This window comes from Dermacentor silvarum, chromosome 1 (assembly GCF_013339745.2).
Source record: "Dermacentor silvarum isolate Dsil-2018 chromosome 1, BIME_Dsil_1.4, whole genome shotgun sequence".
In the NCBI taxonomy this organism is placed as follows: Eukaryota; Metazoa; Arthropoda; class Arachnida; order Ixodida; family Ixodidae; genus Dermacentor; species Dermacentor silvarum.
This window is the reverse complement of record NC_051154.1, coordinates 81771976-81799321: the sequence shown is the minus strand read 5'-3', so window position 1 is coordinate 81799321 and position 27346 is coordinate 81771976. Positions and strand designations below refer to the sequence as shown.

The 27346-nt window shown below is 46.2% G+C and overlaps 1 protein-coding gene and 1 long non-coding RNA gene across 2 annotated transcripts; both read left to right on the top strand.

The window, feature by feature from the left end:
* Positions 1–135: 135 nt before the first annotated feature.
* On the top strand, positions 136–3019 carry LOC125942696 (uncharacterized). The gene is made up of 3 exons (XR_007465305.1): positions 136–446; positions 1756–1843; positions 2808–3019. It is a non-coding gene; the product is annotated as an uncharacterized LOC125942696 (long non-coding RNA).
* A 7934-nt stretch (positions 3020–10953) lies between these two features.
* LOC119448626 (uncharacterized) lies at positions 10954–27339 on the top strand. The gene is made up of 7 exons (XM_037711890.2): positions 10954–11114; positions 11403–11500; positions 16951–17062; positions 22114–24511; positions 24578–25718; positions 25889–26015; positions 27043–27339. The coding sequence occupies exons 1-7, from the start codon at positions 10954–10956 to the stop codon at positions 27248–27250; spliced, it is 4245 nt and encodes a 1414-aa protein (XP_037567818.1). The 3' UTR covers positions 27251–27339.
* Positions 27340–27346: the final 7 nt, after the last annotated feature.

The window sequence follows — 27346 nt, the reverse complement described above, 5'->3', positions numbered from 1 at the left end:
GCTAACGGTTTTTACAAACACTGCGTTCATCCAAGTGTGCACTCCTGCTCCATGCGATAGCCCACAGCGCTTGTAATACAGCGCGCCAAGGCATTTCCTTCTTCCATGGAAACAACTGAAAAATGGAAGGTTAAAGCAACCGGTTTCGCGCGCATGGAACGCAGAGAGAGAGAGAGAGAGAGAGAGAGAGCGACAATAAAAAAAAAAAAAGAAAAGAAACGGGCAAAGGCGCTCAGATTTCTCGGAGCACGTACGCCGTCGCCGGCTGCAGCGCCTGCGCATGCGCAGCGGCAGCAACGGCGGCGCGCCATCTCTCCGCGTCGATTTGAATTCTCAACGGCTGCGCCAGGCAAGTCAACGCTTGTTGCTGCTGGTGAGCTGCGTGCACCTTGGTGTCTGTGTATTCGTCTCGACTTTGTGGCATCACACGTCAACTACACTGAACGGTAAGTTTTAGCGAAGATGTTTTCCGTCGCTAGCTCATGACTAGGTGAGCGTATTTCGTAGCGCGAACCGGCTGCATGTAATGTAGGCGACTCGGGCGTAGTGTCGGTTTGTCGTTTGGTTTGTAAACGCGCTCGGGTTCTCGATTCTACTATAGGGAATGTTTAACGGCAAGCGATCGCTCGCGCTTGTTCATTTCACCGTCATTGTCAATGTCCGTGAAAAAGGAAATACACCATGTTTAACGTGGATACTGAGCAGAAATAAGCCCGGATTGTGTGTGTTAAGCGGCGTACGGTGGGCAGGTCTTGTTTTGTGGCGCTCGATCGGCGGCCATAAACGCTGCGCTGCCTGTCTAATAAAACTCATCTAAAGCGCTTTATGCATATACCTCGAAATTGTGCTAGAGTGACGAATTGCCTAAAAGAGACGTACTATCGCGATGGAAAGAAGCGCGAACAGCGGAGCGCGTGGCCGAAGCATAACTGAAGGCATAGTGCGCGCCGTCCAGTCATCACCATGGACATGCGCGCATGTCCGGTTGGATTGCTCTGTGCGATGATGCACCCCCTATACTGCGATATTTTTGTTTCTGTTAGTACAGTTTGCGCTCTCATCATTACTGCGACGTCACCTTTTGTCGTTTTCAAATAAAAGAGAAGTAAAATAGAAAGAAAATATCGCAATATAGGGGGTGCATCATCGCACAGCGCAATCAAACCGTACATACGCGCCTGTGAATGGTGATGACTGGACCGCGCGCTATACATTCAGTTATGCTTCGGCCACGCGCTCCGCTGTTCGCATTTCTTTCCATCGCGATAGTAAAGTTGAATAAATGCTAGCGTACTCAGATGAAAGGCCGTGTTTGCGGGTCATGCATCAGCAAGCCGCGTGTGCTGCCGTTTTCGTAAGTCAAAAGTCGGAGTATTTATGGGGCTCCTGGCAACCAGTATAAATATATATATAACCGCAAAAGCTTTCAGAGCACGAAACTCGCGATAAGCTCAGTCAATCGCAGCTTCGCAACTTAACCGAAAGAATTGGAGAACAATAAATTAGTGGCTCGGGGAAGAAGGCTTTACGCGTTTGAAACTGAAGCCATTGGGTTTGAGGAGAGTTTGAAGATTTTCTGTGCTGTGCTCGTGTTGCCATGAATTACGAACTTCGCCAAGCCCTTGTCAGCTTTATTAAACAAGTGATTCAACTCAGCTGAATCTAATAGTGCATTTCAAGTGACTGACGTGTCATTCTTGATAATTACAGTTATGCAAGCATTAAACCACAATATTTTTTATTGCCCCTAAACAGCGGGTGTCATAGACTGCCAGGGAATTTTCATGAAAACAGCCAGGGAAAGCTTGGAAAAACATCAGGGAAATTGAAAATGACAACATAGGTATGCTGTCTTGTTATTTCCATACAACGTTTCCAGAGAATCGCTGTCTTAAACATATTTTTGAAGCATTGCAACTCCCCCAAAAATTACAAATTGGTATCATTTTCTGAAAAAGAAATGAAGTGAAGCATGCTGACATGGGGGGGGGGGGGGGGGGGACATTTCTTACTCAATCTTTTTGCATTGCCTAAGTGTCCTGAACCTCGAAACTCTAGAAAAATATATCTATGTTATAGAGCGCCTTCAATTATTCGCTGTGATAGCATTCATTGTAATGACAGTTTCAGTTTTGTTTCCCAGGAGGTGCATATGTGTCGTGCCACAACACAGAAAGTGCTCACGGGGTATTTCTGGTGCTCATGTGGTATACCTAACTTGCAACCGTGTCATCATGCCCAAAAGATATGATTATCTATAGGAAACTAAGTGACCATATCAACACAACCAATCCATCTGCCTTCTATTGAAGTTATGGCCAATGATGTATCAGTTAAGAGTATGAGAAAGACATTTAAATGTGTATTAAGGAAAATAAATTACAATCTTTGTCATGATACGTTCAATACTCCAGTCACTCATCTGAGCATATTATTCCGCACGGGTATATTTAATTACCAGCCAAAAATGTAAACAGTCCAACTGTGTAGCCTAGTTCCAGCAATTAATATAGAGATCATTTGGGTTAATTAAGTACATTAATGTGTCATATGGGCTTGTCATAAAATGTAACATACTGTTGCTGGCGCCAGCAGCAATTGTAACAGTTTAATTGTTCATCATACGGTAGAGTGAAACATTATGCGATGGTACTGTTTTGTATTGACAAGCAGCCAATAGGCATAGTTAAAGAGTAATAAGGATTGACTTAAGTGGTTTGAGCGAATATATTAAGCTGCTTTATGAACGTACAAAGAATACACATTTGTTATTTTTGCCTCACATTGTTGTATCTACATATTTGCAGCATGCACCTGCAGCACCTTCGGAACGGCTGACATGAAGGTCAAGGCCAGCCAGGCAACCGTGCTTGCCAAGGGGAAGCAGCTTTAAATATGTAAATATTCTCTTTTGATGATAGCATAAGACATGCATTTTAATAAATTAATGTATTATATTGTTCAATAAAAACAGTTAATTCAATATCGGTGCACTTGTTTTCTTTTTTGCACTACATGAGTCTGCACTTGTGGAATTGCTTGAAATATTTCTTTCTGCTACATATGAGAGTACAGCTGGTTCAGGATCATTATTAATCTATTAACATGAATGCATAAATGCAGATGGGAAGCAACAGGTGCACATGCATAATATACGTTCAAAATTGTGTTGCCGCCATATGTAAACAAAAATTTTAACTACCTTGTAGATAGATTTCATTCAAGGGAATGCATTGCATGCGACTAAACTTTCTTCAATGTGCAATTACACAAATGTTCATGCAGCTTTGCATAATGATTCACGGCTGCATACATTTTAGATTTTTGACTGCTTCCATCTGCATGCATGCTTTTCTATGTACAGTTCCCTATGTATGTTCCCATATGCATACTGGATACAATAAATTTTTATAGACATTTCCAATAAACTGCTTATTAGCAAACCCCAGCAGCGAGTGTTTATGGAATAACATTGCCTGCCGAAACATAGTTAGAAAAATGTGGTGTATTATCTAGTATATATGGTGTCCCAGTAATTTTAGCCAAGCTGGTCAATGAAAATGAAAGGTTAAAAACAACACGGTGCAAGATATATGATCATTAAAAGACCTGAAGGTCAGACCTCTGAATTCAAGGCCGAATGCACGCCATAGGTCTTAAAATCGGATCTTATTGCACCGTCTTTTCTTAATATTATTTTTCATTGAACATCTTCAGTAAATTTAAGTTAGCTGGGACACCATGTAAAATTGTAAGGCTGAAGTCTATGGATTAACTATAGACTGATCTACAGGAACTCTCTGTAGGTAGACTACCACATTCTAGAAAAAGTGTAAGGCCATAAGTCCATAGACAGACTATAGACCGGTCTATAGGAATAGTTTATAGTCTATAGACATTTCATAGACTTATGTCTACAAAAGTAAAACTATATAAGCCTATAGACTTTTTGTCTATAGACACTCTGCAGACATTTGTCTACAAAAGTGAATTTTCATTGATCTATAGACTGTCTATAGTCAGTCTATAGACTCAGACATTTGTAGACTGGTCTATAACAAGTGTATGGCCATAAGTCCATAGACTGTCTATAGACTGGTTTATAGGAATAGTCTATAGATAATCTATAGACATCTGTCTATAGACATTTTATAGACTTATTTCTACAAAAGCAGAACTATATAAGCCTATAGACTTTTGTCTATAGACATTCTACAGACATTTGTCTACAAAAGTTAAAATTTATTGATCTATAGACAGTCTATAGTCAGTCTATAGACTCAGACATTTTGTAGACTAGTCTACAAATAGTGTATGGCCATAAGTCCATAGACTGTCTGTAGACTAGTCTAAAGAAATGTCTACAAAAAGTCTGTTGACTTCATAGACAGATGTCTATACACTTTATATAGACTTTCTACAAAAATTTTTGTAAGGGTACTATCCGTCGGCCAAGCTGGTGAAGGACAAAGCCGGTTCGCACGACGGTCAGACTGCAGCATATGAGCGCGAGCACGCACACAAGCCCTGTCGTGCACAAGGCAAACGCTGCTCATACAACCTACAGTTGTATGTAGCTGCAGTCTGCTCCGTATAGCATAGATACCGCGTCCCGCGGCGAGTCCACTGGCTAAGCGCGCTGCGGCTCGCTGAGGACCAGTGGACTATGCGCCAAAATCGGAAGTAGTGACGTCTTCGTTAACATCCACAATCAAATTTGATCTACGGCGTTGCGGGCACGCCCTACTCCGCCGTAGCTTTCGCAGTGCAAATCATTGAAGAAGGAGGGGAAGTACCACGAAGGTCATGTTTGATTGCCAATAAATGCCTTTCTGCTGAACGCATTGAATTACTTTTTGGGGCAAAGTATTTCTGAAATAGCCTGTTTCAAGTTCAAATGCATTTCTCCACTTGGATAAAAAGTGGTTCAGGGCCTCTTTAAAGCTTAAAGTCAGTGCGCGTTTCACCACAAAACGTGAAATTGCGCGCATTTTAATGCGTGCAATTTCACAACAGGCCGCTTTGATGATGATGATGATGATGATGATGATAATGATGATGATGATGATGATGAATAAACTTTATTGTACGAAGAGTGGTTGGTGTGGTTATACTCGGGTGGAGCCCTCTTGTAGAGCCCCACTGGCCGCGGCGGCTCGCCGGGCCTGGTCCAGGGTCGCCAGTTGGCTTCCCAGTGCCAGCTCGGAAAGCCGTGCCTCCCAAGACCACGTTGTGAGTGTCTGTGATGAGCTCACCAGCCTGGATACTGCCTCGGTTGGGCGTTCCGTACACTGGTATGTAATGTGTGTCAGTGTGGCTATGTGGTCGTTGCACCAGGGGCATACACTGGTTGTGTATACCTCTGGAAACATTGCGTGCAAACTTGATATGTGCGGGTAAGTGGTGGTTTGAAGGCGGCGCCAGTCCCTGGCTTGTTGGCTGCTGAACTTGGGATGTGGAGGAGCGTACTTCCGTCTGGTCAGGCGTTGGTCCTCCAAAATCTGCCTGCTCGTGATGGGATCTTCATGGTGGTTTGTGAGGGGCCTCACAAGAGTCTTTTGTGGCTCGGCCAGCAAGTCCGCGAGCTACACAGTCGGCCTCCTCGTTGCCTTCGAGGCCTGTGTGCCCTGGGCACCAGACTACCTCTTCGTCCTCAGTCAGCGTGCATGGGGCACAGGATATCGGTGACGCACTTGGGAAGTGTGCCTCTAAGATATAACCGACAGGCGGCCTGTGAATCCGTCAGGATATATGCGGAGCGACCTCTTCGTTCTGCTTCTTTGATTGCGAGGGCTATGACTGCTGCCTCTGCGGTGGCGCTTGATCTGGTGCGTATAGATGTGCAGGCCACCACTTTCTTTTGGTTAGTTACTGCCGTTGCGTATGCCGGTTTTCTGGGGCCTTGTGGTGTTGTGGAGTAAAGGCTAGCGTCGGTGCAGTAAGTATCAGGATCGTTCCTTCTCTGGAGGAGTTTTCGTGCTCGCGCTTGCCGGCGCTTTTGGTTGTATAGCGGATGCATGTTCTTTGGGACCGGTTCCACGATGATGCGAGCCCGTAGGTGCATCGGTACGAGGACTGTGTCGTCTCCGCAGTATTGGGGGGTGAGCGGGTATCCCAGTCTTTGCAGTAGTTTTCTGCCCTGGTGTGTGGTGTTGAGTCGTTCTCTTTGTGCGATTACCGTTGTGGCTGCCAGTTCTTTATATATGTTATTTATGCCGATCGACATGAGCCTGTCTGTGCTCGTGCAATTCGGAAGTTGGAGTGCAGCTTTGTATGCGATTCTTATGAGCTTGTCGATGTTTTCTATTTTGGTCTTGCGTGTAACTTGGAAGGGCAGAGCGAAGGTGATTCGGGTGAGGACGAAGGCCTGTACGAGCGTAATGTCTCGCCTTCTGTCATCCCATCTTTACTTCTTGCTATTCTAGCTATGAGGGTTGTAATACTTTAATACTTTTTACGGCGTGTTTGAGTTTGTCTATTGCCGTCTTTACGCTGTTATTTTCTTGTACGTGCATGCCCAGGATTCGTGCTACCGGGGTTCTGTTGATGCCTTGTCCGGCAATCGTCAGGTGAAGGGGGGGTGCACGGTTGGACTGGGTGCGCGGTGGTCTTATCTGCAGGTATTCCGATTTGTTTGGGGCGCAGGTCATGCCTGCCGCCTGAAGGTAGCTTTGAATCTTGTCTATAGCGTCTTGCAGGACATCTTGCCGTTATCCATAGGAGCCCTTGGTTGCCCATAGTGTAATGTCGTCCGCGTAAAGGGCACAGCCTAGATTCGGTATATCCTCCAGTTGTAGGACTAGCTTCCGGAGCCCGGTGTTAAAAAGGAATGGGGACAGGATGGAACCCTGGGGCATGCCTTTCAGTGGAAGGTCGTATGGTGGTGAGTTAGTTCCGGCCATGACAATCTGTGCCTTGCGATTGCCAAGGAATGTAGAGGCATAATGGAATATGCGTTCACCGCATCCAATGGCTGTGAGGCCGTCTAGTATGGTAGAGTGCGCGATGTTGTCGAAGGCTTTTTCGATGTCGAGGGCAAGGAGTAAGTTGTTGAGGCTACCTGGAGGTGGGTTGAGCACCTCCTCTTTGAGCAATAAGAATATGTCCTGGGCAGACAACCCTCGCCTGAATCCGTTCATAGATGTTGGTAGGAGCCCCCGTTCTTCTGTGTATTGTTCGGGGCCAGTGAGTATTACTTTTTCAAACATTTTGCCCATACAGGATGTTAGTGATATTGGTCGCAGTTGGTCAAGGCTTCCCGCTTTCCTGGTTTCGGTATGAGTACGATCTGGGCCATTGTCCACTCAATGGGTAGTTTTCCACCCGGTGTTCATTTTCTTGATTGAAGTGGTCCGTGATGGCTTGTAATGTGTCAGTGCTAAGGTTCCGTATCATGGCGTTTGTAATGCCATCCAATCCGGGTGCTGTATTCCTTTTGAAGCTTTGCGCCGCTGCATACACCTCTGCGAAGGTGATGGGTGCATCCAGCTCGTGGTTGGGTGTTCCTTTGTATTCTTGACTAGTTATTGAATTTTCGTCCCGCTTGCATTCTCCTGTGTACCGTTGTTTCAGCTCTTGTATTAACTGATCATGGTCCCCTTGAAATTCCCCTGCTAACCGTTGGAGTGTAACAATTGGCGCACATTCTGTGACTCCCTAAGAGGCACATTAAGCACGAAAAAGACATGGAACATCCTACGGAGTCATTTGGAACCCTCAACCACAAGAACCGCTTTGATGAAATGCATCGATCCGATAGCTCGGACGCAGCGAATGGAAGTGTACGCTTTACATATGAGAACAATAGCGCAAAGATTTTAAAAGCAGTATATCTTATGGGTGCAATCGAAAGCGCGGTTGCTTAGTGAACAGGGCAGCAGATTAAAGCACTTTGCTGCAGTTTTTAAAATTTTTCGGTGCATCACTCAATACATAATTTCAAAACTACGCTTTTTCATGCGTATGATCTCTTGGGCTCGCATTGCGATGTTGTGGACTGGCGATAATTTGCAATAAAACTGGGAACCTTAACGGCGCACGTATTGCGTAAACGTTCTTTCGCAGCGAGGCTCTGCGCCAACGCTTCTTTGCTCATTTCACTCATCTACTGCGAATCATTTACTGCGGTCGTGGCACTAATACTACACACAAATCCCTTCACGATATGATTAATCGTGATGATTGTGTCACGTCGAATGCCACAAGCACCAAGTATTCGTTAATCAACAAAAGCCGCCGCCTGTTTTCCGTAAGACGAAGAAATGTGACATCTCGAGCCATTTTCCTTCGTGTAAGTGCTATATCGCAGGGAGAGGCCTTCGTCCTGCAGTGTACATAAATATAGGCTGCTGCTGCTGCTGATGATGATGATGAAGTGCTAGATGTATGTGCACTAGGCAATGAAGGAAGACTATTCTCTTAGAACGGAACGAGAGTTGACGAATGGTCACAGTAGACTGAGGACGTCTTGTAATCTCCTTTAGTGCGAGACTGCAGGTAACGCAGCCTTTAGGGATCTCCGGTATCCTTCTCATACGTTGCTTGAAATTCGGCCGCCCGTAATAAATGTCGGTTAGAATAACTAATATTGGAAATGAATTCGACGACAAAGACTAAAGTGGAAGTTCCTCTGGTTGGGGCAAAGATATGAAGTTATGCAGCAGAGTTATGGCAGGCACCTTTCACGCGCACTCGAGATGACGTAATACTCGTAGTATTGCGAACGTGGCGCGAAGTGATGACGCCCATTACGACTCTAGCGGAAAAAAAGCCGGCAGATCTCACGCCCTGTGAGAATCAATGTTATGCGAAGCAGTGTGCGGGGAGCCTACCAAGTTAACGAAACGACCATGGGACCACCGAGGCGTAGGTGGCTGTTTCAGGACCTACATGACACGCATGTCATGTCATGACCTATCGTTTATGTCCGACCACATTTCAGTGGTTAAGTTTTAATCTTTTTTTGCTGAGTCATTCTCATTTTTGATGAGTCATGCTTATAACTATGACTTCTACCATCATCCTTTAGTGTTTCCTTTACTTATTGCCCACGTCTGAACCCATTCCAGGGGCTTCTGAGTGTTGATCACTTTTCGCGGAGTCATTGTCATTTTTGCTGAGTCATGCTCATGACTATGACTACCACCATCATTCTTTAGTGTTTTCTTCCCTTAGTGCCAACGTCCGAACCCATTCCAGTGGTTGTTGAGTGTTAATCATTTGTGCTTAGTCATTGTCATTCTTGCTGAGTCATGCTCATGACTATCACTTCTCCCATCATCCTTTAGTGTTTCCTTCAATATATTACCCACGTCCGAACCCATTTCGGTGGTTTTTGAGTGTTAATCTTTTTTCGCTGAGTCATTGCCATTTTTGCTGAGTCATGCTCATTCATCACTATGACTTCTACCATCATCCTTTAGTGTTTCCTTCACTTAGCGCCCACGTCAGAATCCATTCCAGTGGTTTTTCAGTGTTAATCTTTTTTCTCTCAGTCATTGCCATTTTCCCTGAGTCGTGCTCATGACTAAGACTTCTACCATCATCCTTTAGTGTTTATTTCTCTTAGCACCCATGTCCGAACCCATTAAAATTACATACTAAGTTAACGAAACGGCCATTAGAGCACAAAGACGTAGGCAGCTGCTTCATGACCTACATGTCATGACCTATCATTTGTGTTCTTCATACACTCTTGTCATACTATGCCAATTTTGGTACCTGCCAAGTTAACGAAACGACCATGAGAGCACCAAGACGTAGGTGGCTGTTTCATGACCTGCGTGACACACATGACGTGATAATAATGTCATGACCTATCGTTTATGCTCGTCATACACTCTTCTCATACTATGCCAATTTTGGTACCTACCAAGTTAACGAAACGACCATGAGAGCACCGAGACGTAGGCGGCTAGATAGATAGATAGATAGATAGATAGATAGATAGATAGATAGATAGATACTGTCAAAGTGGCAAATGTTCGCCAAGAAATGCTTCGCATTTAAAATGGAAAACAGGTGTGTGCCGTGAGTTCCATATTCTTCCGCTTTCCACTTAGAGGCCTCACGAACAGACACCTTTTGCAAAAAAAAAAAAAAAAAGGAAGAGAAAAGAAAATACGTTTAGTTTTCTGCTACGTATTGCTCAAAACCGTTACTTACCTACTTTTTGCCATGATCTCGCACTTAAACGTTTTTTCGCGCAACAGACCAGAAAAACAATACATAATAGACTGTACTTATTATATGCATACTAGTCAGTCTTTCTATCTTCTGCATGTATATGTACTTCTTTGCCTGCTGTTTGCTAGTTTCGTTGCAGGTTTAGCCAAATATGGCGACATAATGCCTTCGCCCAAGAGCTCTCGAACGTTGACTTTTAACCATAATTTATGGTGTCTTTTATGCCACATTTTATGCACATGCTATGGTAAAAAAGAAGTATTGACCGGATCGTGCGCCTCCAATGTTCGGCGCACGCACATCGAGCATTGGAGGCGCACGATCCGGTCAATACTTCTTTTTTACCATAGCATGTGCATTAGATCACGATGTTTGCGAACAGTGGAACGAGACAGAAGCACCGTTTTCTTCTTTTACCATACTATACTTTCATCACGCGCACCTGTTTCCCTACGCATGACTGCGACGGATCCCTCGCTTCTTGAAAAGTTAGTATCTTTGTCGCGCCGGCTCGTGTCACTGCAGTTCTTCATCTTTTTCAAACGATACTTCTCCTGTCGCGCGCGTTACAACAAGTGTCCCGACTCCCGCTCGACTCCTAAAGCCTTCTACTCTGTCCTGCACTCTCGATGAGATACGAACGAGACATTTATTGGGTTCACTGCGGGTACGGGGCCGTTTTGGTCTAATTTCCGTCCACTTTGCTTCCGCTTCCAAGCGCCGTGGCCATGCATCCACGTGGCGCCGGCTGCAGCTCGACAGAAGCCGATGAAGACGAAGCTGTCGCGCGGCCAGAGTCGCGAGGTGCACGCTGAGGCACGGATCACGGCGCTCGCAGATCGAACATTGGAGGCGCACGATCCGGTCGGCAGCTTCTCGGGCACCTGGGATGCTCGACTTTCATCGCCACTGATCCGCGCTCAGACAAGGTGGGCCCCCCCAACGCTGCTCGCCAGCGTTCTCTTATTGCTCCTTTGCGCCTTCGCGGGCACCGCCGACGCGGGCCCTCTTGGAATTTTCTTCCTGCCGGCCCGCCGTCGGCACTTAGCCCTTTTTCCGGGGGCAGCCCGCCAGGCCTAGTGCTAGGCCTTGCGGGGGCTGGAGCGGGAGTTGTTCCATACCTGCCTTTAAGCCTCAGAATTGCATCGGGGCTTCTCGCTCCTCTTACTGCAGCGAGTAAAATTTTAACGCCACGCAATAAATATTGTATATTTCAGGAGAATGCTTAAAGTCAGGAGCGGCCTGGTAATCCTCACCCTCCTGTCCCTCTGGAGCGGCTGCTTCGCCACAGCGCGGCGGCGGCGAACCAAAGATGGTAAGCTGGTCTCCGACGTTCTCTTCAGTTGCATGACGTGCCCACTTCTTTCGAGCTGCGATGGGCTTCACTGCTTGTTCGCTTGGACGAACATTATCAGGCTTATTTTATTAGAGATCATGGCTACTGCGAATCAGCCGCCATATGTAGGAAAAAAATAATCGCGTGTCTATGCAGTCTAGCTTCGCTATTTCGCGACGTGGTAGCAGCCGAATGTTCTGGAACGCCGATGCACGCGCGTGGCTTGTTCTAGATGGTTCGCGGTGACACGTAGCCAAGCCCAGTGCCCACTTGGCCACGATACCGAAGCGCACGACTTATGCGAGACTCGGTAATCTGCTTCGTAATGCGAAGAACATCGCAAATGACTTGGCGAGTTGCTTTGGAGATTGCTTTTTTTTTTCTACAACCTTTACGTGACGCGGCGCGGCATCTGCACGCGACATGGGGAGCGTGCAGAGGCCGTGCGTTTCGCCTTCGCATTAAAGACGTCGAAGCAAGTGCCCCCAATGAAAATTATTATTCAAGAATATACATTTGCGCGACATTTTATACTCATGGTGGCAGTGGCCCCTAATCGTAGACACCCGCCAACGCTGCTCGCCAGCGTCTCTTATTGCTCCTTTTCGCGGGCGCCGCCGACGCGGGCCGGCTTGGAATTTCTTCCTGCCGGCCCACCGTCGGCACTTAGCCCTTTTTTTCGGGGGCAGCCCTTCAGGCCTTCCGCGCACTGTATTTGTCGTTTCTGTAGATATTAACTCAACATACGGATGTGAGACTCGACACAGCTCTGCGCGCTGCTCATGAGACCGATTTGTGATTGATCGGCTGTTGGCTGCCATAATAGGGCAACGTACTTGCGAGGAAGGCAAGGGCCGCTAGCAATACGTGTTTATTATTTTATTATTATTTATTAGTACTTATTATTATTAATTTTTCCCATCTCGGGTCTACTGTGCGGAAACCGCGCCTCTTAAAGATATGTCTAATATATTAGGATTTCGCATTTAATTTTCTGACATGCAATTAGAGTGATAAACGCATCTTTGCATTTGTTTCTCCACTGCTACTGCGTCTCATTAGGCACACACTTACCACGACATAGGACGCAAACGTGAGGGCCACTAAGCATGTTCATGAACGCTCCCGTTCTATTTATTATTACTATTTTTAATCAGAGTACATGCTCTTGTTACAACGATGCTCTCTGTGATGTAAGCGCACTTGTTAAACGAGGCATGTGAGAGAAGCGGGCTCCGCCGCACGAATATTGCTGCGGAGAAGCCAGCGTTGACTAACGTTGACTAACGTTAACGCCAGCGTTAACTAGAGCTACACGGGCATGAAAGCCCGCGCACACTCTGGTGCAGCCTTAAGTTAGCGCTGCGTTGTAAGTGCACTATAACGGCTGTCGGCTATACCGACTTTTTCTTTAATTTGAACATGCCCTCTTTTTTTTTTTTTTACATAGCATGGAGCATATAGTGCGATTAGGCCTTTTCAGAGAGATTACTTGGAGACAGACGTTACATGCACAACAAATCGCAATGTCCATGTGGCTAATAAAAGAAAAAAACATCACTAATGAACTGATTAATCATTAACTTTGGGGCGCATGTTCTAATTGCGAAACTGAAGCCGAAAAGTAGCTAAGTGATGCCTTCTTAGCAGAAATCCTAAGGCTCGCGCCACTTTCGAGATTGCCATCCCCAAATACTGCTAAAAAATGCATCGGCGTTACAGTTAGATAACCCCAAACTGCCTAATGCACACTTTTGGGAAACTGTTCGCTGCGTACAGCGTACAGCAGCGTACAGCAACAGCGTACAGCACCGTACAGTTTCGTTGCTGTAAGGCCAGATATCGCGAAAGTGGTGCTAGTCTTACGATTTCTATAAAAAGGACTTCAGTGCTGGTTGGCTTCTCTTTCGATATTACATGCCTCCTGAAGTGAATAAGCTAAGTAGTGCATTTTTAAATAACCTACTTGTATATTAAAATGTTTAATGCAGCTAACTTCCAGCCCTTCACTAAATGCATCGGAAAAAAGCTCAACTAAACCGAGTTCACGCTTTCCGAGGTACACTTGCATGACGCGGAATACCGGTGGTTAAAGTTACTTCAACGATTCGCAGACCTGTTCGCTGCCGACACGTCGCAATGCTTCAGCGGCAGTAGCCTTTGAATATGTACGGCGGCACATAACAGTTCCGTGTCGCCGGCGCAGTTCCGCTAGCAAAGGGCATCAAGGTCTCTCGCGGGCGTGCAAGTTGTCTGGTTACTGCAAGCGACATTTTAGCCGTTTACGAAACGAAAGCACCGACAAAAGATTGCCCTCTCGTATAACTCGCATTGAGATATTCTTAAGCGAAGCGTTGATTCTGGCACTGGTAGTCCATAACCCTCAGATTTTTAGCGCAGAATTTTGAGACGGCACTGAAACACACAAAACGACCTAGCGCTTGTGCCTCCTGTCTTTTGTGTGTTTCAGTGACGTCCTAAGCATATGCGCTAAAAATGTAAGAGATGTTCTTCCCCATTTGAGGAATTTTTTAAAATTGCCGAAAATTCAGCTCGCGAAATACATCGTTTGCAATACACTGAAAAACGCAAGACGCAATGATGGAGAGGTCACGACACTTATGCACAATTGTGGCTATTTATTGGTCCTTGCGCCACAAAACACGGTATATCATTATCAAATCATCAGTGCGGCTGTTGCATTATATGGTCACACGTTTCGCCGGCAAAAATATCATAAACGCATAACATATCGGCATACAGCGTATAATTTCATGCGCGATGTGGTTCTTACGAAGGGGTGACGTAGGCAGGCGTACAGGAAAGCCTGCGCGCTTTCAGTCGTGGCGTCACGTGGGAAGGCCGAAATTCCAAACTTCTTTACAGGGGCATGCGGGGACGCTTAGCGTGGTTTTAGATTGGAGCATCGGCCTTCCCAGATGACCTCAGAGTGCGCATGCCTTCTGTGCGGTTATCTACAGTTGTAATGTTATCTACAGTGGTTGGTCGCAGTCGCTTGTCAAGAATGCTAAAAAAAAAAAAAAAAAAAAACAGCTCGCCCACACAAAGATCAAATCAAGGATGACAGGTTTTTACTGTCACTACGGCAGCTTTTACTGTCAACTGCGAAATGGGGCAAAGGGAAAAATTTACTTGGGTGGTTATAGCGTAGAGTTATACCACATAGTACTCTGGAGGCATCAGAAATCGCAACAGGATACGATCTTTTATGCAGTATTATAGGAGCATCAGCCTGCAGTTAACTATATTTTGCTAATTCTGCCTTAGTGAGGTATATACGCCTACAATAGTCTCTTACATACAGTAACGAAATTATTACACAATTTTTGAGAGCTACATTTTTTAATCAGTTCATAGTTCCCAGCTCAAGCAACTTGTGCTATTTCGTTTGTCTTACCTAGGCTTTGCACTGCTTACAATATTGCTTGCGTATTAATGAGCATTTTTGTCGAAATACACTGCGCCAAGTTAGTTGACATAGTTGAATTGATTAGTGCGTAAGTCGACCGATTTGTGCGTCGACGCATTGAAACCTTTACTGTTGGCCTATTACTCTTTTCACCCCACCGTAGCGGAATACGCGAAGAGGTCGAAGGGCGGTGGCACGGGGCGTCGAAATGCTTATGTAGTAGCAACAGCACACTCTCGATGTCGGTATCATTAAACACTTACGTTTATCAGCAGAGTTCAGACCATGGGGAGCCACCGCTAAAGTATTGTCCATAGTTCAATCCTGAAAAACTGAGAACCAGGAACTTTTAGATGTGGACCGGGGGCTATTTAGATGTAGACCATAGGCTAGCGGCGGCTGTTCACTGGCTTTGCCCAGAACTATGCAGTGAAACAAATCAACACATTGTAAAGGGCCGTACGGCGAAGAAAGATGCTGGGCCTTCATTCACAAAACGCATCTTTCGTATAGGGCATTTCGTCACTGCCTGGCGCTCTGGAGCCGGTCGCTTATGACAGCGACCGGCTTGAAAACGTTTCGGAACGGCCATTTCGTATTGAATCTCCATAGCACTTAGTAGCATTCGAGCGAAAATTATGACCTCGGTGTGTCTTAAGTGTATATCGTCGACGTTTAGAAGTGGTTATGTGAAACGTGGTTCTCGTCTGACGTCGTACATTCGATATATACGAAGGTCAGAAACAAACGAGATCCATATTCGCAAACTAGTTGTTGCGCTAGAGTGGTTCGTAAGAGCTTGCGCCGCCGAATCGCGATAACGAATATAATAGCGAACGCGTATGGCCGATGAGGTTTTACGAACTGAACCTTTTCAAATTTGGCACCATGGCATCAACGGGAAAAGAGCCCTTACGCACCTGTGAATACAGCCCAAAGTCCAGTATTCCAAGCTTTTCGTACGTAAGTGTTCTTTGCCATTAGCCGGCCGCGTTCGTTAATCTGTCCAACGTTAGGATCGGCTGGAATTTGCTCTTAACAATTTTAGCGTCAGAGCTTTTTGTGAATACGGGCCCCTAACATTTCCTGCCAACGCTTGTTCACTGATCGTCTTTATTTTGTAAGATGCCGAAAACAGTAATATGTCGAAACTCAAGCAAACGTTGCTTGAGTCTTTAATTACGCGCAGCTAGCTCATAGGATTTGTACATTTATACAATGAAAGTCGCGTGAATAGCAGAGGTTCTCGGTGACTTGATGTATTGGACGGAAGAATATTGGACGGATGGACATTGCTTCGCGTTGACTAGTACGCTGGCTAAACAGATGGCCTCGCGCTGTCCTGTCACCTGTAATTGGTGCGCTTGTATGTCAGAGAGGGCTGGTAAGCTTGGGCAGCTTGGGCAGCTTGGCTCCAATCCCCTCGGAAGGTGTGGTGACTATAATCTTAGAAGTGCCGTGTGCCGCAACGCTCGCCATTGGAGAAATTCAGTTTCGCTTGCCGAGAAGCTAGGGAAGGCGTCTTCGTCCTTAACGATGGCGTCATACTGCTCGCTGTTAGTTATTAGCCTCTCATAAATTGTTTGGCTAGTGTGTTTCAGCGCCTCAAGGCAGATGCGGACTTGTCTTGATGGTTCTGTTGTTTTGGGAACGGCACGTCATACGTATGTGCTTTGATTTCAACTATTACAAACTTGTGCATCCCAGTCGTAGCAGTCCCTTGATCTCCGGCGCTCGTTCAGCACCATGTGCTAAAAACGAGAGCCAAAACTTCACAGCGGGACACGTTGGCTACGTGTACTGTGTTATAATGTTGACATTTTGAGAATGAAACGGTTAAGGAACTATAACAAACGTGTTCTTTGCCCTTTCACGGTAGTAATTTCATGGTAATTTGACCGTCAACCGCAGTTGCTAAGAACCTAGCACTATGAACTTTTGTCCAAGTGTATACAGCAGAAACTACCCTGTATTGACAAATTATATTTTTTCTTTGCAGTTCCTGAGGCATGCATAAACGAAGGAGTTCGAGTAAGCGAGTGCAGAGCGTCGTTCATCACCGAACTCGAAATGATGCACTCGAACCAGAACAACCAGCATACGAACTGCACGTAAGCACCTTATGGCTAGAATTATGGCTAGATTGTTAACCTTTTGAACATACATGTAGAACATCGATTTTGTTGACATAATGCTCACTGGCTTTTTCAGGTACTCGCACGAAAGATCACTAGCTTCTTTAGTAATTAATGTGTAATTGCGTTAGCTCCCACTCGAGTCGGGGAGGTACCGCAATGAGGCATGTGCTACTGTCGTACGCGCCAGGCGTGTAACTTGGTGACTGTTACAAAAATCACGCCTACAAGTGTCGCCATGTCGTGACGGGAAATGCAGTTAGGTGTGAGCTTAATTCACCTAGGCCTATATTCACAAAAGCCTCTTACGCTCCAATTGTTCGCAAGAGAAAATTCTAGCCAATCCTGATGCTGGACTTGATTAACGAAGGCCTGAAAACCAAGGGCAAAAAGCACTGGGGAGCGAAAGTCCCGTGAATACTGGCCTTTCGCTCGTAAGTGCTTTTTGCCATTGGTTTTATATGGTAAACCTGCGCCAATTCCTCGCTATAAAACCAGCTGGGGTCGTATTGGAAGATTTTTTTTTCATCGAAGCACACTTGTTTGTAACACACATTTATGCGCCGGTCCTGTGCATTTCGTGTTCCGTAGAGCTGTAACCATGTTATGTTATAGTACAGTATAACAAAGTCGCCCAGCTTTCAGCAATAGTATTATTACTTTTTTATCAGCCGTCGTGCCGAGTGGCCGATCCCAGTCGGGCATCGTGCGAGCTAATGACAAAATGCAAAAAATAATTGAAAACACAGCCGCAGGGCCCGCGTTCTTACGTGTCATTCTCAACTGTCTATCGCTGTCGCAGTCGTCCGGTTATCCCGCAGTTCGCTGTCTTCAGCTACAGGTGTCCGAACCTTCGCCAATGCGAAAGCGTTCATACGTGAGACGTGTTGTGAATACGTGCCCGGAAGTGCATTATATGGTCGCACGTTTCGCCGGCAAAAATATCATAAACGCATAACTCATCGGCATACAGCGTAGAATTTCATGCACACCATGTGGTTCTTACGAAGGGGTGACGTAGGCAGGCGTTTTAATTTAAGGCAGACGTTTTAATAAGGCCGTAAAAGCCCGCCCTTTGGGAGAGGCTTGTTCGTGTGGCGGCTGTAGGCGATGACTTAAACGAGTACTAACGTCACATTGTCGACTTTTTTTTTGCGTGAAATAAAGGGTCCTCGACCTCGAAACCGTTGAAGAATACTAACTGAAGCCTCAGAGCGCCCTAAATAATTTACGATATCGTTTCTACGAACCAGCGGCCGAAACCGACAAGGGCTATTAAAGGGCTTCGTAAGGGCTATTTGCCATTGGCTGGCCGGCTTTGTTAATACGCCCGTGATCATGATTGGTTGGCATTTGCACCTACGAACATTTCTGGCGTAAGAACCTTTTTGTGAATAAAGGCCGAGTTTTGGTTTCGTTTCGCAGGAAGTGTACGGGTCATGTCGTCAAGACGCAGTAGATGGTCACGTGGGAGCAGAACATCGTTACGTTTTGGCACTCGCTCCGGCTCGCTCACCTGCTGCGCTGCTTCGCAACAAGTAGCAGCGCAGCAGACAATCGAGCGAGAAGGAACCCTTGATATAACGTGAAAGACAACGGGTTTCGTCCAATCTCCATTATGGACGCGTTATAATGAAAGCGCCAGACAAGGGCAGTTCTTACGAATGAAAAGGTTTGATCCGAGCGCAGATTTTTGGGGGCTGAATTCGCAAAGCTTTCCGTTCGCGAGTGCGTGTTGTTTTAGGCCATCAGCTTTCTACAATATGTCCGAAACTACGATTGGCTGGTGCCTGCTCTTGCAAACATTTCTAACGTGAGAATTTATTTTTGTGAATACAGGTCTCGGAGCCCGTATTTACAAAGCACTTAAGTAAAAATAGTTCGTAAAAGAAAATTCCAGTCAATCTGATGCTGGGCATATTAATTAGCAAAGGCCCCAGCCAATGGCAAAGGGCACTTAGGAACGAAATAATTGAATTCGGCAATTGATTCACAAAGTTGCTCATGTAGAAACTAACTCTAGATTGTACAATACCTTGATCAGTTCATTTTTCTCTATCTTAAATTGAAATTTTATAGTGCTGAATTTATTTTGCAAGGTGCATCAGAATTTGAGAACGAGGGAAATGGGCTCATTTAGTGAATATGGCAAGGAAGCTAAACAAAATATAAGGGCATTTGAGGTGTCTAATCTCAGGTGCATATTCTTCTTCTGTAATTTAATGTAAAAAACAAGCAAAACAACGACGTCAACGTCCCAGGTGGACTTCAAGTAATCGACGAATTTCGCACGCTACTTGCCAATCGTGCCGCCGCAAGCGATATGATTTTGAGTTCCGTCACTGGCTTCTAGTTTTGTGAGCCATTGGGAGGTAGCCACGCGGGACAGCTATGTGTCATGATTATGCCTCGCTCGTACATTACAAGTGTCTAAAAGTACTGCGCGCGCAACTGGGCTCGAAGTCCTTTACGTGAGACTTCCGAAGACTTCCTTTATGCAATTGCGAAGATAACATTGCTGCCTGCGGTGGCCATCTTTGTCACGCCGATTGTGGTCGTTAGTGGCCGGAGCGCAAACGCTAGTCATGAGCAAACGCGCTTAGCACAAGAAATTTGTGGGGCCTGCGGCCGTGTGCAAAAATTGCGAGCCAACCGTAATGTGGTACAAATTAGCGAAGGCGGCTGGCTAAATTCAAACAGCACTTACGAGCTAAAAGCTTTGTGATTCTGTCCCTGGTTTTCAGTTCTATTCAAGATTGTGAAACCAGTCATCGAGGGTTGAAATAGGGCGCATGTACAACCAACATAAGTAGAACCGCGAACAGGAAATAACTTAGAACGCCAGTTACGTGTAATTACATAAGCGTGCGACTTGTAATTGCTCTTTAGCCAGTTTCTAAGCATGTGATAGTCCCAAATGTACCGTTTCGGTGTCTCAGTCAAGCCACTGTTACAAATGCTGGTGAACGTGGAAGCTTAACAGTGCATTTAAGAAGTCTCAGAATTGCTCGCGTTTGAATTCATGCTGATAGTACACGCCCACGTTGTGTAAATTGTCATGTGGAGGACAGCGAAGAGGGTGCACTGCTTTCATAAGATATTACTATACTTGGTTTTGGCAACAAAACTAAGAAATCGGTAAAGACATTGTCACACAACAGGCATTTTTTTTTTTCGACGAAACGAGATAGGGGACCGTGAAATAGTAGCCAATTATCCCAGCAGTTCAAGTTTACTATCTTAAATACTTGAACGAACACGTCAATTATTGAATTAAAGCTGGAGAGTGCTCGAGGCATGTCCATTGAGCATTTGTGGGAAAATTGTGCGTGGAACATCAATATATGCGCGCTATAGTTTGTGGGCGCATAGCTTTCATGGTGATGCTAGTTTAAAATTTTCTTAATTGGCACGCGCTAAGCATCGAAATATGGGAATTGTGGAACTGAAGGTGTTGTTAGTGTGGGTATTTTACATAACTATATTTGCTAAGCCAGTCATATGCAAACAACATTGCGTGAAAGAGTTTCAGACACGCTACAGTAACTTTTTGGCTTCCGTATGCCCATTCGCACAGGAAAATTTAGGTGCCAACATCCGCGACCATTGTGCGGCAGAAAAAGCCCTCGTCATGCCGATGGGTCAGAGACCACTTTTCGCCGCCAAAAAAAAAAAAAAAAAAAAAAAAAACGTCACTTGTCGCAAGCCAATCAGAATAAGGGATGAGAACGGATGGGATAGGGGCGCAAGACTGCTCGCGGTTGTAAACATCCTGCTAGCCATTTTGCAAATGGCACAGGCATGGCCAGTCGTGTCATTTTTTGCCAGTATATCTGCTGGCGTTTGGTACATTTCTCCCATGCTTCGTGTGAAGAGAACTCTCCAGGAGCCAATCAATACACGCTACGTGCATTAAAATAGCTGTGTATTAAGCATGCGCATTTGTTTCCCGTGTAGTACGAGCCCTATAGGGCTTTCACCGTGGGTACGTAGCATTTTGTTCTCTGTACTCTTGCGCTGGCGAAACTAACGTGATCATTCCAGGCCATTGCAGAATTCATTGGTCTACGAATAAGAACGTCGCTTTATCCTGCGCTGTGTATATGTAGGTATGATGCAATGTAACTGGTGAGCGTGAACGACGTCTTACACTACGTAGCGTATAGTGTAGACTGGCAGTAGTCATGTGCGTGCTCTTATGCTGCAACGACGGTTTAGCATACCGTCGTTGTAGCTATACAGTGCGAGTGTTTGCGATGCTGAAGCGGCACAGAGCCAAGCGAGACGTTAGTGCGATTCATGTTCTTTTTTTATGGAAACTCGTTAACGTATCTGCCCGCCTAATGTCTACGTTTGTTGTGTGAAGAGATTTTTTTTATTTATTGGTTATACACATACAAAGTACTCTGCACCAACCATGAATCCAGAACAAACCTGCGAGATGTAACCTTGCGAGTTTCAGCGCGTCTCGTGAGAGTTAGCGGGCGGCAACGGGCATTTCGTTGCACGCAACGAGACATTCGTTGTGAACGCTCCCGTTTTGTGGCCGACTATCGCACGGGTCTTTGCGCGATAGAAAGACGCTCGGCGTGAACGCGCCATAAGGCTCGTTGTCTGCTGAATCCCCGTGAAGTAGATAACCACAGCGCCGGGCCCTGTAAAGGCTGCCTTAAAATTGCAGTATGGTGACAAAGAACACGCATCCGGGCATTTGTTTTTCTGCTCAGATAACACTCAGTTATGCGATGAAATGAAATGCGTTGCCCCCCTCCTCGTTTCACCCTTATAGTCATTTCTAGTGCAATTCGCTATTTCTTGTTCAGATGTTTTGCAAGCATACCATAGCAGAATATCAGCATTTCGCTCTAAAGCACTGTTAGTAAATTATTCCGCTTAACGTTGTTGAATAACGTAGCAGCAGAAGAGAACGATTATATTGTGTAGCAACTAAACTCTTCCGAACGCCAGAAGCAGCAGAGTCAGTAGCGTGCGCCTCTCTTAACAGTCGTTTCTTTTTTTTCTTTAAGGCTATACTCCAAGTTGGAATGTTGCATGGTGACCGAGTATGGAGCGCTGGGATGTGGCGACAAAGAAGTCATTAACAAGGCCATATCGTTTGCCATAAAGGACCACCAGAGTTACGAAAATTGCCCTAAAGGACTTTGTGATCCGTCCTCAGTGAATGGCAGCTTTAAAATCATGCGCGACATGGACGAGAACCTGCATGGTCGCGATGCTGTCTCTGGCTTAATCAGCTCGCACAAGAGGAAAGTCAAACGAGATGTTAGCGCGGCGATGGAAGCACACGCACCTGTTGTAAGCAGCGAAGCCAACAAAAGCTACGTGGAAGAGCATCTTAAGGGTCCTAAGCACAAGGGAAAAAAGAAGGGACACAAACGAGGCCACAAAGGAAAAAAGAGCAAGAAACCAAAGCTGACCGCCGATGATCTCCCGAAGACCGCCATCAGTCCGGACCACAATAAAGGTGATGCAAGCGTCGTGGCCGTCACAGCTAAAGCTCAGGACGAAGCAAGTTCCTTGTCTCCAGCTAATGTCAAAGAAGTCAGCCACGACAAAGAAAACATCAACTCTGGAACAAGTGCTCTAGACAGCAAAACGAACAGCACGGATATGTCCAAGAAAAGCGAATCCATAAACTCATCTGCAGCAGCTAGTTCTCTACCAGCTGCAGTTGCACCGGTCAAAAACGGCACCGCGACAAATGCTAGTGGTTTGGAAAATGTGGCTGTCACCGGTGGAGGCGGCGGTCACGATGCACTGGCAAACATGAAAGTCCCTATCAGCATTGAGATTGTCAAAAACATTTCTCTGTCCGACATTGGAAGGACCTCCAAAAAATCTCATCGCCGGAGGAGGCATCACAAAAATAAGCCGTCAAAGGCGGCACTGAATTCCGAAACTACTAAAGGACTGCCAGAAGTTAGCAAGACACACGCAAGTGAAACCACGGCTTCGAATCGGAACGTGGTTTCTAACATTGGAGGCGAAGCGTCCCTTGCCCACAGCGAAGGAATTCCTGTGGATGCTCACCAGTCAACCGGAGCCAGATCTAATACTGAACAGCCACCATCGGGTGCACCTGAAGCGCCTGGTCATGGCCGAGAGAAGCTCGAAATGAAAGATGGTATCGCGTTGGATTCGTCTTCTATTACAAGCGCGAACAAAAGCAGCGCCGAGGGCTCCCATCCTTCCAACGGTGCAGTAGCTAGCGGAGCAGAGGCAAAGATAGATTCCGGCAAGCAAGGCCCATCAGGCGAGGTTGCTGCAGACAAGTCGGTCGTTCCAAGCGGCGCGGTCGGTGACCAAACGAAAGATGACAAACTGCTCGCCGAGAAAAAGAACGAAGAAGCTAATGCTCGCGCAGGATCTGAGGAAAAGAAGTCAGAAATACTAAGCAAAGAGCACGTTAACGAAACCACACTGATCGAAAAAGATTCCAACAAGACTGCTGGAGCAGTGGGCGAAGGCCTCAAGGAGGACGTAAGAAACTTGGATAAATCCAATAACGAAGAAAAACACACGACAAAAATGGTACAGGAAGCAAATCTAGACAACGATATAGGAACTTTTGCTCCTCTTCCCGGAAGCGCAGCCAACAGCAACCTTTTAAATTTACCAAACGACAGTAAGGCCAAAGTGATAAATAATGCTGAGCTCCCGGATGCCAAGCTTGAAAGTGATACGAGTACTGGAAATGGTCTAGCAAGGAGCTCCGTCAATTCTAGTGAAAGTTCGACCTTTTCTCATGATGCTGCGCATCAGAACCTCAGTTCTATTGATAAAGGAAGCAATACCGATGCAGCACGAAAATCCGGCACAGAGAAAGGTGAGCCCAAGAACTCCAAACTAAGCGAAATTCCAGAGATTAGTCTAGCTGTACACAGGCTTGAGAAAAAACATGACGTTTCTTCTGATGCCAGCTCTTTCGCTCACAAATCATTGGAACGAGATCGTGCAGGTAAAGCGACGACAAACCAGACAAAAGTATCTGACACCAAGAATGAAAAAGAGAATCGCGCAGGTACAGCCAACGCCAATGCGGCTCACAACCAGACGCTGAACAAGACACCGGAAGAAGAGCTCCCCGCATCTGGAAGAAGACACGCTGACAACAAGACAAGTGCAATCAGTGAAACCGCGGTGAACTTGAAAGACCCGAAGCAGGTTTTTGGAAGTGGGCCACTCATTGAAGTGAAAGGAAACAAAGGAGGAAGCGTCGAAAAACAAATGGTGCATGCCTACGAAACTGGAGAGTCAGTTGAGAACATCAAAGGGAAGAACAGCCTAATTGACGACCTAGTGGACCAGTACGGATCTGGCGGTAGCGACTACGACTTCAAGTATGGAAGGGATTCAAAGAGGAGGCACAAGCCACGCTTCCGGGATGACGACGATGCGCCCAAGGTAAGACGAAAGCAGTGGGACGGCGACGAGCCGTTCGAGGTTGATACAACAAGAGATCCATTCCAGGAATACCCAAGCATGAAGGACGGTGATCCTAGGACCGGAGGCCTGTATTTGGGAAATCGTGGGCGCAGACATCCAGCCGACGAGGAGAACGTCAGAATCGCGCGCCACAAGAAGGTACACCGCCGGAAGCCGGAGAATGACTACAACTACGAGAGCATGGTACGCTGGAAGCTTCTTGAAGAACTTGACAGCATCCTCGATCCCAAGAATGCTCCGGACGTCGAAACCCCGAACAAGCCTTCCGAGCCAGAATTCAGACACGAAAAGGACGATGACATGGATCAGTGGAAAAGGCGACTGGAAGCATTGAAGGTGCAAGTTCAGGCGCAGTCTGGAGAACGCATTGTGGGAGGTGCAGACGATTCCTTCCGCGACGCAGAAGCAATGCGAGACGGCGAGATGTACTACCGCAAGTACCGAAGGCAGGGACCGCTTGCCTACGGCCAAGGTTACGAAGGTGTGGAACGACCAATCGTCAAAGACCCGCTGATTCATCAGGCTAAGAAAAGGTTTTGGATTGAACGCCAAGAAAGCGATTCCAACAAATCTGCTCACGGTACAGACCGCCAGGGTGCTGGCGACATTCACTTGCGCCCTCTGCCAGAAGCACCCGGTCGAGAATTGCCGGCGTCCATGGAAGCTGCAGAGAGGCATCCGTCTAATCAGTCCATCGGAGTCGTGCGAGAAGGTGCTCCGTACGCAGCAGGACATCGTCTGATCTCGCCTGACAGCCGCGCTTCCCAGATGTCCGGGCTGGGAGCTAGGAGGCTAAGCAACAGGAGGGCCGCTAGAGCGCGACGGCTGAGGGGCAGCCGAGGATCGAGGAAGCTGCGCAAGAACCTTAAGGACACCGAAGGCCTGAAGATCCTGAGAAACGACGACCTCCAGGGAGACGACGACGACGACGACGACGATGATGCGGATGATGACGACGATGACGATGATGAGGAGGAAGAGAAAGAAGCAGCTTCAATGAAAAAATCCACCCTACCCGCCATCAGTCCTAAAGGACAGGTCGGACGTGTCGACGCAGCTGAGAGGCCACTCATGAGTTTCGGAGAAAGGGTGCACACCATGGAGCCGACAAGACCGACGACCAAGAAAGAAATCAAGCCAGCAGGAAACCTAGTAGGCAGTGCTGGTGAGTGTCTTCGATAACAGAAATCCAAGAAGCAAAGTAACGCTGTGTTCTCCGCGACACAGCTTTCGCGTTTGCTACGGCCTATCCAGTGCTTGTGATGTTAACCGTTTTAAGATATCGTCGTGATTAATATGCCATTCTAATCACTGCGCGCATGTGTTCTTCCGCAGAGTCACCAGACTGTGTTCCTGACACTCTGAGAGCGCACACAGACTACTGCCGAGGAATCTATACCAAGCACCAACTTTCTATTGAAGAAGCTCGGAAGACTGCATCAAAGAAAACTATGGCTTGCTAGTAAGTACTCGATATTTTTTTATATAAATGCAAATATGGAGGTGAAACATCTTATGCTTGCAAATTTTCTAATCTTGTCAAGCTACCGAATTCACTGTCCCGACTGCATTTCCATTACGCATTGTTTTACACTAGCAGGCCACCGATTACTACGCTATATAACTCGCAACTTCACTTTTTCCTGGTAATCACAACCTGCATATCGGTTACAACCGTTCTCCAATCCATACTACCATCTTATCTGTTAACCATACACCTATTGTTTTCAGTTCAGTAACTTGCAGCTCCGTCCTTAGTTCTTTTTTTTTTTGGAGATTTTTAAAGTAGTACTGGTAGAATGCATGGGTTTCAAACTTCAATTTTCAACCGCAGAAATGCGGAGGAAAACAGTCAAAATTATGGTTGTATTTTTACTGGGTTATTTCTTTCCACTTTATTTCCACTGAATACAATGTGCAGAATTTTCCAGTTGGTCATTCAAATGGTATTTCACTGAACAATAACTGCACGCAGTTACTTAGAGTACCCAAATTTGTTTCGCCGTATTGTTAGCGAAATTGAATAGACTCCTCCCTCCCCCGCCCCTCCCCTATGTATATCCGCTTCTATACCGTACCCTACCGTTAGCCGTGTGGACTGGCTGGTAGCACTAACCTCGGCCGGCCATCATTAAGCCGATGACGGGCAACAAGGATTGCTTTGGTGGCGGTGGAATAAGAGTGTAAGAGTGAACAAATATTAAATTATGAAATGTTCTTGTGGAATTATTACATTAGTAGTATTAGATTAATGACATTAGAGATAAGATTGTGTTATTAGTCCGAGAGTTATTTCTGCCAGCAGCCTTTCAACTCGTATGCGGAAATGAGCTACTGTAGCAGGCGTAATGCGAAATGAACAGTCGGTTTCGTCATCGCCTATTCCACCCGATAGTGGACAACCGAAGAAAATGCAGGGTTAGGAGTGATGTGGCGAATGTGTCAAACAAAGCTTACGTTTAATTGTTGTTAATTTTTTTCCCCCGCAGCAAGTTGGAGTCCATCAAGGGATGTCTGTCAGCTGGAAGCTACTTTTCAAAATGTGTCGGGTCGAATAACAACGAGTTTCAAGAGTTGCAGGGCTCCGTCATGAGCCAAATGCGTGACCTGCGATGTGGCACCTCCGTCGTTTCCGGCTCTACCATGCTCTTGCTACTTGCGGTGTCCCTGAACTACCTGCTGCGCAGAGGAAACTGAGAAATAAAAACTTTACCCAGGGAGGTAAAGTTTTTATTATTTTTTTTTAGGGAGGGTCTCGGTGAAGAACGCCGACGTGAATAAAAGCTCTGCAGG

Excerpts from the sequence above, each read along its gene's own strand:
- LOC119448626 (XM_037711890.2), top strand. The coding sequence starts at position 10,954 with ATGAAGACGAAGCTGTCGCGCGGCCAGAGTCGCGAGGTGCACGCTGAG. Across the intron at positions 11,501-16,950 it reads GCGGCGGCGAACCAAAGATG|TTCCTGAGGCATGCATAAAC; the intron begins GTAAGCTGGTCT and ends TTTTCTTTGCAG. Across the intron at positions 25,719-25,888 it reads AAACCTAGTAGGCAGTGCTG|AGTCACCAGACTGTGTTCCT; the intron begins GTGAGTGTCTTC and ends GTTCTTCCGCAG.